Consider the following 16,898-nt stretch of genomic DNA (forward strand, 5'->3'; position numbering starts at 1 on the left):
CACATTAAACACACACACAGACACACATTAAACACACACACAGACACACATTAAACACACACACAGACACACATTAAACACACACACAGACACACATTAAACACACACACAGACACACATTAAACACACACACACAGACACACATTAAACACACACACAGACACACATTAAACACACACACAGACACACATTAAACACACACACAGACACACATTAAACACACACACAGACACACATTATAGCTACACACACAGACACACATTAAACACACACACAGACACACATTAAACACACACACAGACACACATTAAACACACACACAGACACACATTAAACACACACACAGACACACATTATAGCTACACACACAGACACACATTAAACACACACACAGACACACATTATAGCTACACACACAGACACACATTAAACACACACACAGACACACATTAAACACACACACAGACACACATTAAACACACACACAGACACACATTAAACACACACACAGACACACATTAAACACACACACAGACACACATTAAACACACACACAGACACACATTAAACACACACACAGACACACGCTACACACACACACGCATTATACACACAGACACACATTATAGCTACACACACACGCATTATATACACACACACGCATTATAGCTACACACACAGACACACATTAAACACACACACAGACACGCATTATAGCTACAGACACACAAACACGCATTATAGCTACACACACAGACACACGCTACACACACACAGACGCATTATAGCTACACACACACAGACACGCATTATAGCTACACACACACAGACACGCATTATAGCTACACACACAGACACGTATTATAGCTACATACACAGACACACGCTACACACACACACAGACACGTATTATAGCTACATACACAGACACACGCTACACACACACAGACACGCATTATAGCTACAGACACACAGACACGCATTATAGCTACACACACAGACACACGCTACACACACACAGACACACATTATAGCTACACACACAGACACACGCTACACACACACACACGCATTATACACACACACGCATTATAAACACACATACACACACACGCTACACACACACATGCATTATAAACACACACACAGACACACATTATACACACAGACACACATTATACACACAGACACACATTATACACACAGACACACATTATACACACAGACACACATTATACACACAGACACACATACACACAGACACATTATACACACAGACACACATTATAGCTACACACACGCGCATTACACACACACACACACACGCATTATAGCTACACACACAGAGACACACATTATAGCTACACACACACGCATTATACACACACACACATTATAGCTACACACACAGACACACATTAAACACACACACAGACACCCATTATAGCTACACACACAGACACACATTATACACACATTATATACACACACAGACACACACACGCATTATACACACACACAGACACACACACACGCATTATACACACGCACGCATTACACACACACATTATATACACACATTATACACACACGCTACACACACGCACGCATTTGACACACGCACGCATTATACACACACACAGACACACGCACGCATTATACACACACACACGCATTATACACAGACACACGCACGCATTATACACACACACGCATTATACACACACATGCATTATACACACGCATTATACACACACACGCATTATACACACACACGCATTATACACACACATGCATTATACACACACACGCATTATACACACACACTACACACACATGCATTATACACACACACTACACACACACACGCATTATACACACACAGACACACACATTATACACACACACGCTACACACACACGCATTATACACACACAGACACACACATTATACACACACACGCTACACACACACGCATTATACACACATACACATTATACACACACACAGACACACATTATACACACACGCTACACACACACACACACGCATTATACACACACATATGCATTATACACACACAGACACACACACACGCATTATATACACATACGCATTATACACACACACAGACACACACATTATACACACACACGCTACACACACACACACACGCATTATATACACACACACATACGCACACATTATACACACACACGCTACACACACACACACACGCGCACGCATTATACACACACACACATTATACACACACATACACACATTATACACACACAGACACATTATACACACGCAGACACACACATTATACACACAGACACACACATTATACACACACACGCTACACACACACACGCATTATACACACATACGCACACATTATACACACACACGCGTGCTGTTAGTAGCGAGTAGCAGCAGCCGCACCTATGAAGGCCGGCACTGTGGCAGAGAGGGGGTGGGTGGAAAGCAACTCAACACTACCTCACCGTGTCTCCCTCTCCCCGTGTCTCCCTCTCTGTGTCTCCCTCTCTGTGTCTCCCTCTCTGTGTCTCCCTCTCTGTGTCTCCCTCCCTGTGTCTCCCTCCCTGTGTCTCCCTCTCTGTGTCTCCCTCCCTGTGTCTCCCTCCCTGTGTCTCCCTCCCTGTGTCTCCCTCCCTCCCCTTGTCTCCCTCCCTCTCCCCGTGTCTCCCACCACCACCACCACCACCCACCCTGCTGGTCCTGCTGCAGGCTGAGCGCGATGGCCAACTCCACCATCGTCTCCCCGCGTCTCCCCCTGTCTCCCCCTGTCTTCCCCGTGTCTCCCCCGCGTCTCCCCCGCATCTCCCCGCGTCTCCCCGTCTTCCCCGTGTCTCCCCCTGTCTCCCCCTGTCTTCCCCGTGTCTCCCCGTCTCCCCGCGTCTCCCCCGTGTCTCCACCCACGTCTCCCCCGTGTCTCCACCCACGTCTCCCCCGTGTCTCCACCCGCGTCTCCACCGTGTCTCCCCCGTGTCTCCACCCGTGTCTCCACCCCTGCCTCCCCCGTGTCTCCACCCGTGTCTCCACCCGTGTCTCCACTGTGTCTCCCCCATTCTTCCCCGTGTCTCCCCGTGTCTCCCCGTGTCTCCCCCTGTCTCCCCGTGTCTCCCCGTGACTCCCCGTGTCTCCCCCTTGTCTCCCCCTGTCTCCCCGTGTCTCCCCCGCGTCTCCCCCGCATCTCCCCGCGTCTCCCCGTCTTCCCCGTGTCTCCCCCTGTCTCCCCCTGTCTTCCCCGTGTCTCCCCGCGTCTCCCCGTCTCCCCGCGTCTCCCCCGTGTCTCCACCCGCGTCTCCCCCGCGTCTCCACCCGCGTCTCCACCGTGTCTCCCCCGTGTCTCCACCCGTGTCTCCACCCCTGCCTCCCCCGTGTCTCCACCCGTGTCTCCACCCGTGTCTCCACTGTGTCTCCCCCATTCTTCCCCGTGTCTCCCCGTGTCTCCCCCGTGTCTCCCCCGTGTCTCCCCCGTGTCTCCCCCGTGTCTCCCCCGTGTCTCCCCCTGTCTCCCCGTGTCTCCCCGTGACTCCCCGTGTCTCCCCCGTGTCTCCCCCTGTCTCCCCGCGTCTCCCCGCGTCTCCCCCGCGTCTCCCCCGCGTCTCCCCGCGTCTCCCCCGCGTCACCACCCGTGTCTCCCCGTCTCCCCCTGTCTCCCCCGTGTCTCCACCCGTGTCTCCCACCACCACCACCACCACCCACCCTGCTGGTCCTGCTGCAGGCTGAGCGCGATGGCCAGCTCCACCATCGTCTCCCCGCGTCTCCCCCGTGTCTCCCCGTGTCTCCCCCGTGTCTCCCCCGTGTCTCCCCCGTGTCTCCCCGTGTCTCCCACCACCCACCCTGCTGGTCCTGCTGCAGGCTGAGCGCGATGGCCAGCTCCACCATCGTCTCGTCGTCCGCGTCCGGAGGGATGTCGAGCGTCGGAGGGAAGCCCTCGGCCCCGGCCAGCAGCGCCTCCAAGGACGACTCTCCGGCGCCGGCGGCCACGACGTCAGCACCGCCCTCCAGCACCATGCCCTCCGGCTGGCGAGCACGCGGCGGCGGCGGCGGCAAGAGGCGATGGCACCGTCAGCAGCAGCAGCAGCAGTCGTAGTAGTAGCAGCAGTAGTAGTAGGAGCAGTAGCAGTAGGAGCAGTAGTAGCAGTAGTAGTAGTAAGAGCAGTAGTAGTACCAGTAGTAGTAGCAGCAGTAGTAGTAGCAGCGGTAGTAGTAGCAGTAGTAGTAGCAGCAGTAGTAGGAGCAGTAGCAGTAGGAGTAGCAGCAGTAGTAGCAGTAGTAGTAGCAGTAGTAGCAGCAGTAGTAGCGGTAGTAGTAGTAGCAGTAGTAGTAGTAGCAGCAGTAGTAGTAGCAGCAGTCGTAGTAGTAGCAGCAGCAGTAGGAGTAGCAGTAGTAGTAGCAGTAGTAATAGTAGTAGCAGTAGTAGCAGCAGCAGTAGTAGTAGCAGTAGTAGTAGTAGCAGCAGTAGTAGTAGTATCAATAGTAGTAGCAGCAGCAGTAGTAGTAGTAGCAGCAGCAGCAGTAGTAGCAGTAGTACCAACAGTAGCAGCAGCAGTAGCAGCAGTTACAACAGTAGCAGTAGTAGCAGTAGTACCACCAGTAGTACCACCAGTAGCAGCAGTAGCAGCAGTAGTAGTAGCAGCAGTAGCAGCAGCAGTAGTAGTACCAACAGTAGCAGTAGTACCAACAGCAGCAGTAGTAGTACCACCAGTAGCAGCAGTAGCAGCAGCAGCAGTAGTAGTACCAACAGTAGCAGCAGCAGTAGTAGCAGTAGTACCACCAGTAGTACCACCAGTAGCAGCAGTAGTAGTAGTAGCAGCAGCAGTAGTACCAACAGTAGCAGCAGTAGCAGTAGTAGCAGTAGTACCACCAGTAGCAGCAGTAGTAGTAGTAGTAGCAGTAGTACCACCAGTAGTACCACCAGTAGCAGCAGTAGTAGTAATTGCATCAGCAGTAGTAGTACCACCAGTAGCAGCAGTAGTAGTAATTGCATCAGCAGTAGTAGTACCACCAGTAGCAGCAGTAGTAGTAGTAATTGCATCAGCAGTATAATGGGATAGTCTGGGCTGTCTCGGCAGTGTGTGCGTTACAGACACATCGCACTCACCACCATCACCACCACCAGCAACCGCCATTCAACACTAAGTGGTGGTGACGTCACCGCAGTGATTGTGCCAGGCTAGGTGCACGTGAAGGCCACGTGAGGTGTCGAACGCCCGCTGGCAGGAGGTCACGGGACAGACCCAGCAGGTGCCACGGGTCGACTGACTGAGATGAGTGGCCGATGCACCACCTGTGCCCCCCTACTGTGCCAACCTGCTGTGCTTTAGCCGCCAGGCGCTCCGCTCGTTGTTGTGAGCGTCGCTCCTCTGCCCTCCATTGCTACTGGAGGGCGACTGCCTCCTCCCCTTCACAGAGGCCGATTTTGACACCGCTGGTACCGGTCATCGGCAAATCCACTCGGCTTCACGTCCTCTTGTACCTCAGCAGCTCCATGTCTTCTTTAGCCCGTACCACTCACCCAATTAGCTCCCTCTCTTCTCAAGCCCGTGTCGTGCCCGTCTAGCCCCCCCTAGATCCGGCCAAACAAAAGCTGTTTAGGCAAGCGGTGGCTGGGCATGCCGTCTGCGTGGCCCAGCCAACGCAGCCTCGCCTGCCGGAGGAGCTCACCGATGGGGAATTTGTCCCAGATCTTTCAAGGATTTATGAGCTCCACACACAATCCAGCCTGGTGGTTTAGTCGAGGATGGATCGTAGGCAGGGACATCACTCACCACCACCACCTCCACCTCCACCACCACCACCACCCACACTCACCGCCAGCACCACCACCCACACTCACCGCCAACACCACCACTCACCACCACCACCACCACACTCACCACCACCACCACACTCACCACCACCACCTCCACAACACTCACCACCACCACCACACTCACCACCACCACCCTCACCACCACCACCACCACACTCACCACCACCACGACACTCACCCCCACCACCACCCTCACCATCACACTCACCACCACCACGACACTCACCACCACCACGACACTCACCACTACACTCACCACCATGACACTCACCACCACAACACTTACCACCATAACCACCACCACCACCATCACCACCACCACACTCACCACCACCACCACACTCACCACCACCACAACACTCACCCCCACCACCCTCACCACCACCACACTCACCACCACCACCACGACACTCACCACCACCACGACACTCACCACCACCACCACCACGACACTCACCACTACACTCACCACCACCACCACGACACTCACCACTACCACCACGACACTCACCACCACCACTCACCACTACACTCACCACCACTACACTCACCACCACGACACTCACCACCACCACCACCACCACGACACTCACCACCACCACGACACACACCACCACGACACTCACCACCACTACCACCACGACACTCACCACCACCACCACCACACTCACCACCACCACCACCACACTCACCACCACCACCACGACATTCACCACCACCACCACCACTGCACTCACCACCATCTCGAAGTCCCCGTGCTCTGGCTCGGGCTGCTCAGAGCTGCTCTGCTGGGGCAGGCCACCGCCACCGCCACCGCCGCGGCCGCCACGGCCACCACCACCACCACCACCGCCACCACCACCACCGCTCCCTCGCGGTGCCCCACTCCCTGAGGCGCCTCCTCCCACGTGGGCAGCGCCGCCGATGCGCCCGTGCTGCTGCTGCTGCCCCTGCAGTGTGGGCAGCAGCAGCAGCAACTTCTCCTCCTGCTCCTCCTCCTCGTCATCGTCATCCTTGTCGCCTGGGGGGGGGCGGGGGGCAGGGTGGTGGGGTTAGCGTGTCTCCCAGTGTCTCCCAGTGTCTCCCCGTGTCTCTCAGTGTCTCCCAGTGTCTCCCAGAGTCTCCCAGAGTCTCCCAGTGTCTCCCAGTGTCTCCCAGAGTCTTCCAGAGTCTCCCAGTGTCTCCCAGTGTCTCTCAGTGTCTTCCAGAGTCTCCCAGAGTCTCCCTGTGTCTCCCAGTGTCTTCCAGAGTCTCCCCGTGTCTCCCCAGTGTCTCCCAGTGTCTCCCCGTGTCTCTCAGTGTCTCCCCGTGTCTCTCAGTGTCTCCCCGTGTCTCTCAGTGTCTCCCAGAGTCTCCCAGAGTCTCCCAGAGTCTCACAGTGTCTCCCAGTGTCTCCCAGTGTCTCCCAGAGTCTCCCAGAGTCTCCCAGAGTCTCCCAGAGTCTCCAAGAGTCTTCCAGAGTCTCCCCGTGTCTCTCAGTGTCTCCCAGAGTCTCCCAGAGTCTCCCAGTGTCTCTCAGTGTCTCCCAGAGTCTCCCAGTGTCTCCCAGTGTCTCCCAGAGTCTTCCAGAGTCTCCCAGTGTCTCCCAGTGTCTCTCAGTGTCTTCCAGAGTCTCCCAGAGTCTCCCAGTGTCTCCCAGTGTCTTCCAGAGTCTCCCCGTGTCTCCCCAGTGTCTCCCAGTGTCTCCCCGTGTCTCTCAGTGTCTCCCCGTGTCTCTCAGTGTCTCCCCGTGTCTCTCAGTGTCTCCCAGAGTCTCCCAGAGTCTCCCAGAGTCTCACAGTGTCTCCCAGTGTCTCCCAGTGTCTCCCAGAGTCTCCCAGAGTCTCCCAGAGTCTCCCAGAGTCTCCAAGAGTCTTCCAGAGTCTCCCCGTGTCTCTCAGTGTCTCCCAGAGTCTCCCAGAGTCTCCCAGTGTCTCCCAGAGACTCCCAGTGTCTCCCAGTGTCTCCCACAGTCTCCCACAGTCTCCCACAGTCTCCCACAGTCTCCCAGAGTCTCCCAGTGTCTCCCAGAGTCTCCCCGTGTCTCCCCGTGTCTCCCCGTGTCTCCCAGTGTCTCCCAGAGTATCCCAGTGTCTCCCAGTGCCTACCCAGAGTCTCCCGGAGTCTCCCGGAGTCTCCCGCTGTCTCCCGCTGTCTCCCAGTGTCTCCCAGTGTCTCCCAGAGTCTCCCAGAGTCTCCCGGTGTCTCCCGGTGTCTCCCAGAGTCTCCCAGAGTCTCCCAGTGTCTCCCAGAGTCTCCCAGAGTCTCCCAGTGTCTCCCAGAGTCTCCCAGAGTCTCCGCGTGTCTCCCCAGTGTCTCCCAGAGTCTCCCAGTGTCTCCCAGAGTCTCCCAGAGTCTCCCAGTGTCTCCCAGAGTCTCCCAGAGTCTCCGCGTGTCTCCCCAGTGTCTCCCAGAGTCTCCCAGTGTCTCCCAGAGTCTCCCAGTGTCTCCCAGATGCTCCCGTGTCTCCCCGTGTCTCCCGAGTGTCTCCCAGAGTCTCCCAGTGTCTCCCAGAGTCTCCCAGAGTCTCCCAGTGTCTCCCAGAGTCTCCCAGTGTCTCCCTGTGTCTCCCTGTGTCTCCCACAGTCTCCCAGTGTCTCCCAGTGTCTCCCAGCGTCTCCCAGTGTCTCCCCGTGTCTCTCAGTGTCTCCCAGTGTCTCCCAGAGTCTCCCAGAGTCTCCCAGAGTCTCCAAGAGTCTTCCAGAGTCTCCCCGTGTCTCTCAGTGTCTCCCAGAGTCTCCCAGAGTCTCCCAGTGTCTCCCAGAGACTCCCAGTGTCTCCCAGTGTCTCCCACAGTCTCCCACAGTCTCCCACAGTCTCCCACAGTCTCCCAGAGTCTCCCAGTGTCTCCCAGAGTCTCCCCGTGTCTCCCCGTGTCTCCCCGTGTCTCCCAGTGTCTCCCAGAGTATCCCAGTGTCTCCCAGTGCCTACCCAGAGTCTCCCGGAGTCTCCCGGAGTCTCCCGCTGTCTCCCGCTGTCTCCCAGTGTCTCCCAGTGTCTCCCAGAGTCTCCCAGAGTCTCCCGGTGTCTCCCGGTGTCTCCCAGAGTCTCCCAGTGTCTCCCAGAGTCTCCCAGAGTCTCCCAGTGTCTCCCAGAGTCTCCCAGAGTCTCCGCGTGTCTCCCCAGTGTCTCCCAGAGTCTCCCAGTGTCTCCCAGAGTCTCCCAGAGTCTCCCAGTGTCTCCCAGAGTCTCCCAGAGTCTCCGCGTGTCTCCCCAGTGTCTCCCAGAGTCTCCCAGTGTCTCCCAGAGTCTCCCAGTGTCTCCCAGATGCTCCCGTGTCTCCCCGTGTCTCCCGAGTGTCTCCCAGAGTCTCCCAGTGTCTCCCAGAGTCTCCCAGAGTCTCCCAGTGTCTCCCAGAGTCTCCCAGTGTCTCCCTGTGTCTCCCTGTGTCTCCCACAGTCTCCCAGTGTCTCCCAGTGTCTCCCAGCGTCTCCCAGTGTCTCCCCGTGTCTCTCAGTGTCTCCCAGTGTCTCCCAGAGTCTCCCAGTGTCTCCCAGAGTCTCCCAGAGTCTCCCAGTGTCTCCAAGAGTCTCCCACAGTCTCCCAGTGTCTCCCAGAGTCTCCCAGTGTCTCCCTGCCTACCCAGAGTTTCCCAGTGTCTCCCGGTGTCTACCGGTGTCTCCCGGTGTCTCCCAGAGTCTCCTAGTGTCTTCCAGAGTCTCCCAGTGTCTCCCAGAGTCTCCCAGAGTCTCCCAGAGTCTCCCAGTGTCTCCCAGTGTCTCCCCAGTGTCTCCCAGAGTCTCCCAGTGTCTCCCAGTGTCTCCCAGTGTCTCCCCATGTCTCCCAGTGTCTCCCAGTGTCTCCCAGTGTCTCCCCGTGTCTCCCAGAGTCTCCCAGTGTCTCCCAGTGTCTCCCCAGTGTCTCCCAGAGTCTCCCAGTGTCTCCCAGAGTCTCCCAGAGTCTCCCAGTGCCTACCCAGAGTCTCACGGAGTCTCCCGGTGTCTCCCGGAGTCTCCCAGAGTCTCCCAGAGTCTCCCGGAGTCTCCCAGAGTCTCCCGGAGTCTCCCAGTGTCTCCAAGAGTCTCCCACAGTCTCCCAGTGTCTCCCAGAGTCTCCCAGAGTCTCCCAGTGCCTACCCAGAGTCTCCCGGAGTCTCCCGGTGTCTCCCGGTGTCTCCCAGAGTCTCCCAGAGTCTCCCAGTGTCTCCCAGACTCTCCCAGTGTCTCCAAGAGTCTCCCACAGTCTCCCAGTGTCTCCCAGAGTCTCCCAGTGTCTCCCAGTGTCTCCCAGAGTATCCCCGTGTCTCCCAGTGTCTCCCAGAGTATCCCCGTGTCTCCCAGTGTCTCCCAGAGTCTCCCAGTGCCTACCCAGAGTTTCCCAGTGTCTCCCGGTGTCTACCGGTGTCTCCCAGAGTCTCACAGTGTCTTCCAGAGTCTCCCAGTGTCTCCCAGTGTCTCCCAGAGTCTCCCAGAGTCTCCCAGTGTCTCCCAGTGTCTCCCCAGTGTCTCCCAGAGTCTCCCAGTGTCTCCCAGTGTCTCCCCATGTCTCCCAGTGTCTCCCAGTGTCTCCCAGTGTCTCCCAGTGTCTCCCCGTGTCTCCCAGAGTCTCCCAGTGTCTCCCAGTGTCTCCCCAGTGTCTCCCCAGTGTCTCCCAGAGTCTCCCAGTGTCTCCCAGTGTCTCCCAGAGTCTCCCAGTGCCTACCCAGAGTCTCCCGGAGTCTCCCGGTGTCTCCCGGAGTCTCCCAGAGTCTCCCAGAGTCTCCCAGCGTCTCCCAGAGTCTCCCAGCGTCTCCCAGAGTCTCCCGGAGTCTCCCAGAGTCTCCCAGTGTCTCCCAGTGTCTCCCGGAGTCTCCCGGAGTCTCCCAGAGTCTCCCGGTGTCTCCCGGAGTCTCCCAGTGCCTACCCAGAGTCTCCCAGTGTCTCCCAGAGTCTCCCAGTGTCTCCCAGTGTCTCCCAGTGTCTCCCCAGTGTCTCCCCAGTGTCTCCCAGAGTCTCCCAGTGTCTCCCAGTGTCTCCCAGTGTCTCCCCATGTCTCCCAGTGTCTCCCAGTGTCTCCCAGTGTCTCCCAGTGTCTCCCCGTGTCTCCCAGAGTCTCCCAGTGTCTCCCAGTGTCTCCCCAGTGTCTCCCCAGTGTCTCCCAGAGTCTCCCAGTGTCTCCCAGTGTCTCCCAGAGTCTCCCAGTGCCTACCCAGAGTCTCCCGGAGTCTCCCGGTGTCTCCCGGAGTCTCCCAGAGTCTCCCAGAGTCTCCCAGCGTCTCCCAGAGTCTCCCAGCGTCTCCCAGAGTCTCCCGGAGTCTCCCAGAGTCTCCCAGTGTCTCCCAGTGTCTCCCGGAGTCTCCCGGAGTCTCCCAGAGTCTCCCGGTGTCTCCCGGAGTCTCCCAGTGCCTACCCAGAGTCTCCCAGTGTCTCCCAGAGTCTCCCAGAGTCTCCCAGAGTCTCCCAGTGTCTCCCAGTGTCTCCCAGAGTCTCCCAGAGTCTCCCAGTGTCTCCCAGTGTCTCCCCAGTGTCTCCCCAGTGTCTCCCAGAGTCTCCCAGTGTCTCCTAGAGTCTCCCAGTGTCTCCCCGTGTCTCCCAGATGCTCCCGGAGTCTCCCAGTGTCTCCCAGTGCCTCCCAGAGTCTCGCAGAGTCTCCAAGTGTCTCCCAGAGTCTCCCAGTGCCTACCCAGAGTCTCCCAGTGTCTCCCAGAGTCTCCCAGTGTCTCCCAGTGTCTCCCAGAGTCTCCCAGTGTCTCCCAGTGTCTCCCAGAGTCTCCCAGAGTCTCCCAGTATCTCCCAGTGTCTCCCCAGTGTCTCCCCAGTGTCTCCCAGAGTCTCCCAGTGTCTCCTAGAGTCTCCCAGTGTCTCCCCGTGTCTCCCAGATGCTCCCGGAGTCTCCCAGTGTCTTCCAGTGCCTCCCAGAGTCTCGCAGAGTCTCCAAGTGTCTCCCAGAGTCTCCCAGTGCCTACCCAGAGTCTCCCAGTGCCTACCCAGAGTCTCCGCATATCCCACCCCGTGCCCCCCGGCCCGTGCCCTCCACCCACCCCCCCACCCCACCCCCCTCCCCCACCACCTTCTCACCCGTGGGCGTGTTGCTGCGTGGGGGCGAGGGCAGGGTGGAGAGCTGCGCCCGCTTGCTTCGCGGCCTCAGCACCCGGATCAGCGCCTGCTTGCACGAGAAGCTCACCTGCGGGTCCTGCACACGCAGTAGGGGGAGCACGGTGGGTACACCGTGGGTACACGGCGCGTGTGCATGTACACGCGTGTGCATGTACACGTGTGTGCATGTACACGTGTGTGCATGTACACACGTGTGTGTATGTACACGCGTGTGCATGTACACGCGTGTGTATGTACGCGTGCATGTGCAGGCGCGTACGTACAGGACAGAGTAGCATCTGCAGGTAGAGCCGTGCGGCGAGAGGAATGGTTTCGAGCTCGCACGACGAGTAGCCGTGCACCACATCCACCAGCGCGTTCACCGTGCCCTCCATGTGGGTCAGGCCTGTGTGGGGGGCGGGGCGGTGGAGGTCAAACGTTGTGGGTCAAGGTCACGGGGCAGTCTAGCGGACAGTCTTGCAGGCTGTCTGTAGCTGTGTAGCGGGCTGTCTATAGCTTTGTAGCGGGCTGTCTATAGCTGTATAGAAGGCTGTCTATAGCGGGCTAGCAGGCTGTCTGTAGCTGTATAGAAGACTGTCTATAGCTGTATAGAAGGCTGTCTATAGCGGGCTAGCAGGCTGTCTGTAGCTGTATAGAAGACTGTCTATAGCTGTATAGAAGGCTGTCTATAGCGGGCTAGCAGGCTGTCTATAGCTGTATAGAAGGCTGTCTATAGCTGTGTAGCGGGCTGTCTATAGCTGTATAGCAGGCTGTCTATAGCTGTATAGCGGGCTGTCTATAGCTGTATAGAAAGCTGTCTATAGCGGGCTAGCAGGCTGTCTGTAGCTGTATAGAAGACTGTCTATAGCTGTATAGAAGGCTGTCTATAGCGGGCTAGCAGGCTGTCTATAGCTGTATAGAAGGCTGTCTATAGCTGTGTAGCGGGCTGTCTATAGCTGTATAGCAGGCTGTCTATAGCTGTATAGCGGGCTGTCTATAGCTGTATAGAAGGCTGTCTATAGCGGGCTAGCAGGCTGTCTGTAGCTGTATAGAAGACTGTCTATAGCTGTATAGAAGGCTGTCTATAGCGGGCTAGCAGGCTGTCTATAGCTGTATAGAAGGCTGTCTATAGCTGTGTAACGGGCTGTCTATAGCTGTATAGCAGGCTGTCTATAGCTGTAAAGAAGGCTGTCTATAGCTGTGTAGCGGGCTGTCTATAGCTGTATAGCAGGCTGTCTATAGCTGTATAGCGGGCTGTCTATAGCTGTATAGAAGGCTGTCTATAGCGGGCTAGCAGGCTGTTTGTAGCTGTATAGCAGGCTGTCTAACTGTATAGCAGGCTATCAGGCTGTCTACCTATCAGGCTGTCTATCAGGCTAGCAGGCTGTCTGTCTATCAGGCTAGCAGGCTGTCTGTCTATCAGGCTAGCAGGCTGTCTGTCTATCAGGCTAGCAGGCTGTCTGTCTATCACGGTAGCAGGCTGTCTCTCTAGCGGGCTATCAGGCTGTCTGTCTATAGCTGTATAGCAGGCTATCAGGCTGTCTATAGCTGTATAGCAGGCTATCAGGCTGTCTATAGCTGTATAGCAGGCTATCAGGCTGTCTATAGCTGTATAGCAGGCTAGCAGGCTGTCTATAGCTGTATAGCAGGCTTGCAGGCTGTCTATAGCTGTATAGCAGGCTAGCAGGCTGTCTATAGCTGTATAGCAGGCTAGCAGGCTGTCTATAGCTGTATAGCAGTCTATCAGGCTAGCAGGCTGTCTGTCTATCAGGCTAGCAGGCTGTCTGTCTATCAGGCTAGCAGGCTGTCTGTCTATCAGGCTAGCAGGCTGTCTGTCTATCAGGCTAGCAGGCTGTCTGTCTATCAGGCTAGCAGGCTGTCTGTCTATCAGGCTAGCAGGCTGTCTGTCTATCAGGCTGTCTCTCTAGCGGGCTAGCAGGCTGTCTAGCGGGCTGCCCGTCTAGCAGGATAGCGGGCAATCTGTCGAGCAGGCTGTCTGTCGGGCTATATGTCTATCTGGATAGCAGGATAGCAGGCTATCTGGTGAGCAGGATAGTTTGCTGTCTAACTGGTTAGCTTGCTAGCAGGCTATCTGGTTAGCAGGTCATCTGGTTAGCGTGCTAACATGCTCTTCATCTGGTTAGAGGGCTAAAAGGCCGTCTGTCTAAAGGGCTATATGTCTATCTGGATAGCAGGATAGCAATCTAGGAGGCCATCTGGTTAACAGGCTATCTGGTTAGCAGGATAGCAGGCCATATAGTTATCTGGCTGTCTATCTGGTTAGCAGGCTAGCAAGTTGTATATCTGGTCAGCAGGCTAACATGCTGTCTATCTGATTAGCAGGCTAACATGCTGTCTATCTGGTTAGCAGGCTAACATGCTGTCTATCTGGTTAGCAGGCTAGGAGGCAGTCTATCCGGTTAGCAGGATAGCAGGCCATCTGTTTAGCGGGCTAACAGGCCATCCGTTTAGCGGGCTAACAGGCCATCCGTTTAGCGGGCTAACAGGCCATCCGGTTAGCGGGCTAACAGGCCATCCGGTTAGCGGGCTAACAGGCCATCCGGTTAGCGGGCTAACAGGCCATCCGGTTAGCGGGCTAACAGGCCATCCGGTTAGCGGGCTAACAGGCCATCCGGTTAGCGGGCTAACAGGCCATCCGGTTAGCGGGCTAACAGGCCATCCGGTTAGCGGGCTAACAGGCCATCCGGTTAGCGGGCTAACAGGCCATCCGGTTAGCGGGCCAGCAGGCTTTCCATGTGGTTCGCGGGCCACACGGAGAGAGCAGGCTAACACCGCATGGCCGGTCGAGAGTTGGCGAGCGAGCGACCCACCGGGCAGGCAGGCGGGAGCGAGGAAGGCATTGCGGGGTTTAGCCGCGTGCAGGCGCCAGAAGCAGTCCACCAGCTGGGTGATGAAGGCCGGCTCGCTGCTGCCTCCTCCTCCTCCTCCTCCGACTCCACCAGGACCGCCGAGGGTCGCCCTCTCATCCGCCGAGTCTGGGGGAGCCCAGACACCGCCACCGGGGGTGGACACGGGGGAGGGGGTTAAACCGTCGGCGGTCCGGCTGCGGCGTCGGTGAAGATCCTGGTGATTACGCTGGCGACGGCGGTGGCGATTGCTGAGGCAACGTTTCGGGTGATGGCCCCCTTCTTCATGGGTGGGGGTTGGTGGGTAGGTGAGCGGGTGGGTGGGTTGGGCGAGTGAGCGGGTGGGTGTGTGGGCACAGCTGGGCGAGTGAGTGAGTGAGTTAGCGGGTGGGCGATTGAGTGAGCGACTGGACGAGCGGGCGGGCGGGCGGACGAGTGAGCGGGCGAGCGAGCGAGATAACGAGCAGGCGGGCGGGTGAGTGGGCGAGCGAGCCAGCGAGCGGGTGGGTGTGTGGGCACAGCTGGGCGAGTGAGTGAGCGAGTGGTCGAGTGAGTGAGTGAGCGAGTGGTCGAGTGAGTTAGCGGGTGGGCGATTGAGTGAGCGACTGGACGAGCGGGCGGACGAGTGAGCGGGCGGGTGAGCGGGCGAGCGAGCGACTGGTCGAGCAGGTGAGCAGCAAGCGGACGAGCGAGCGAGCGAGCGAGACGGTGAGCGGGCGGACGAGCGGGCGGGCGCCGGCACCCACCGTCGGCGGACTCGGCGGTGGCGGTGGCCGCGGCGCCCCCCATGTCCGTGTAGCGCACGAGGTTTGCGGGCCGCATGGTGGCCACGGCACGCGCCGTCACCACCACGCGGTGGAACGTCTCCGGGTCCAGCGCCTCCTCGCGCGCCGCCGCGGTGGCGGTGGTGGCGCCGGTGCCACCGCCGCCGCCACCCGCGCCGCTCAGCGCTCCCACCACGTGGCGCAGGAGCGCCTGGTCCTGCGCCGCAACGGCAACGGGGTGGGGGCAGGTGGGGGTTTTGGTGGTGCAGAGAGGGGGCGAGGGTTAGCGTTGCGGTAGTGCGGGGGGTGCCGTGCGCGCGGGGGGGCCGCAGTGCATCCACGCCGTACCGATGCAGCCGTGCCGAGGTCGGCTTCGCCACGTCATGCCGTGCCACCACGTCAGCCGTACCACCACGTCAGCCGTACCGCCACGTCAGCCGTACCACCACGTCAGCCGTACCACCACGTCAGCCGTACCACCACGTCAGCCGTACCACCACGTCAGCCGTACCACCACGTCAGCCGTACCACCACGTCAGCCGTACCACCACGTCATGCCGTACCACGTCAGCCGTACCACCACGTCAGCCGTACCACCACGTCAGCCTTACCACGTCAGCCGTACCACCACGTCAGCCGTACCACCACGTCAGCCGTACCGCCACGTCAGCCGTACCGCCACGTCAGCCGTGGCGCGTGCCGGGCCTTTACCTTGTGGCTGTGGTAGGCGTTGCGGCTGCTGTGCAGGCCGGCCAGCAGCACCTTGGTCTGCTGGTGGACGCCGGGCGGCGCCGGCATGGAGAGCATCGTGGTGGCCAGCTCCAGCGCCGTCTGCTTGCTCCTCTCCTGCAGCGCAACGCACGGCCAGAGGCAGAAGTTCAACCTCCCTCCCCGGGCTATGTGAGTGCAGGGGGACACCCCACGGGACACCCAGGTGGTGATGGGGGGGGTTGTATACTGCCGTGCCAGGCTAGGTGCAGGAGGAGGTCACGGGACACCCAGGTGGTGATGGAGGGGGTTGTATACTGCCGTGCCAGGCTAGGTGCAGGAGGAGGAGGTCACGGGACACCCAGGTGGTGATGGAGGGGGTTGTATACTGCCGTGCCAGGCTAGGTGCAGGAGGAGGAGGAGGTCACGGGACAGACCCAGCGGGAGCCGTGGGTTGTACTGCCGTGCCAGGCTAGGTGCAGGAGGATGTGGTCACGTGACAGACCCAGCAGGTGCCCATGGGTTGACTGCTGTGCCAGGCTAGGTGCAGGAGGAGGAGGTCACGGGACAGACCCAGCGGGAGCCGTGGGTTGACCGACCGAGATGACTGGCAGATGCACCACCTGTGCCCTTCCACCGTTCAAACTTTGCTGCGTTTTTTCCGTGTTGTGGGGAGGGCAACCGACTCGCCAAGTCGCCTCGAGGTGCACCTAGCCTG

General features: G+C 58.3%; 1 protein-coding gene across 1 annotated transcript in view; it reads right to left on the reverse strand.

Annotated features, from left to right (window-relative positions):
- The window catches only part of LOC116937404 (E3 ubiquitin-protein ligase UBR4), a gene marked incomplete at its 5' end in the record, with an annotated part of 266,747 nt that overhangs the window by 228,417 nt on the left and 21,432 nt on the right, over positions 1-16,898 (reverse strand). Inside the window, 7 exon segments of the mRNA XM_076058468.1 lie at positions 3,873-4,056; positions 6,586-6,869; positions 11,824-11,938; positions 12,126-12,247; positions 14,673-14,837; positions 15,455-15,689; positions 16,184-16,318. Of these exon segments, the coding sequence (XP_075914583.1) occupies positions 3,873-4,056; positions 6,586-6,869; positions 11,824-11,938; positions 12,126-12,247; positions 14,673-14,837; positions 15,455-15,689; positions 16,184-16,318 (1,240 nt within the window).

Source organism: Petromyzon marinus (assembly GCF_048934315.1).
Source record: "Petromyzon marinus isolate PM22_M1 ecotype Great Lakes invasive population chromosome 75 unlocalized genomic scaffold, UKy_Petmar_22M1.pri1.0 chr75_unloc.2, whole genome shotgun sequence".
In the NCBI taxonomy this organism is placed as follows: Eukaryota; Metazoa; Chordata; class Hyperoartia; order Petromyzontiformes; family Petromyzontidae; genus Petromyzon; species Petromyzon marinus.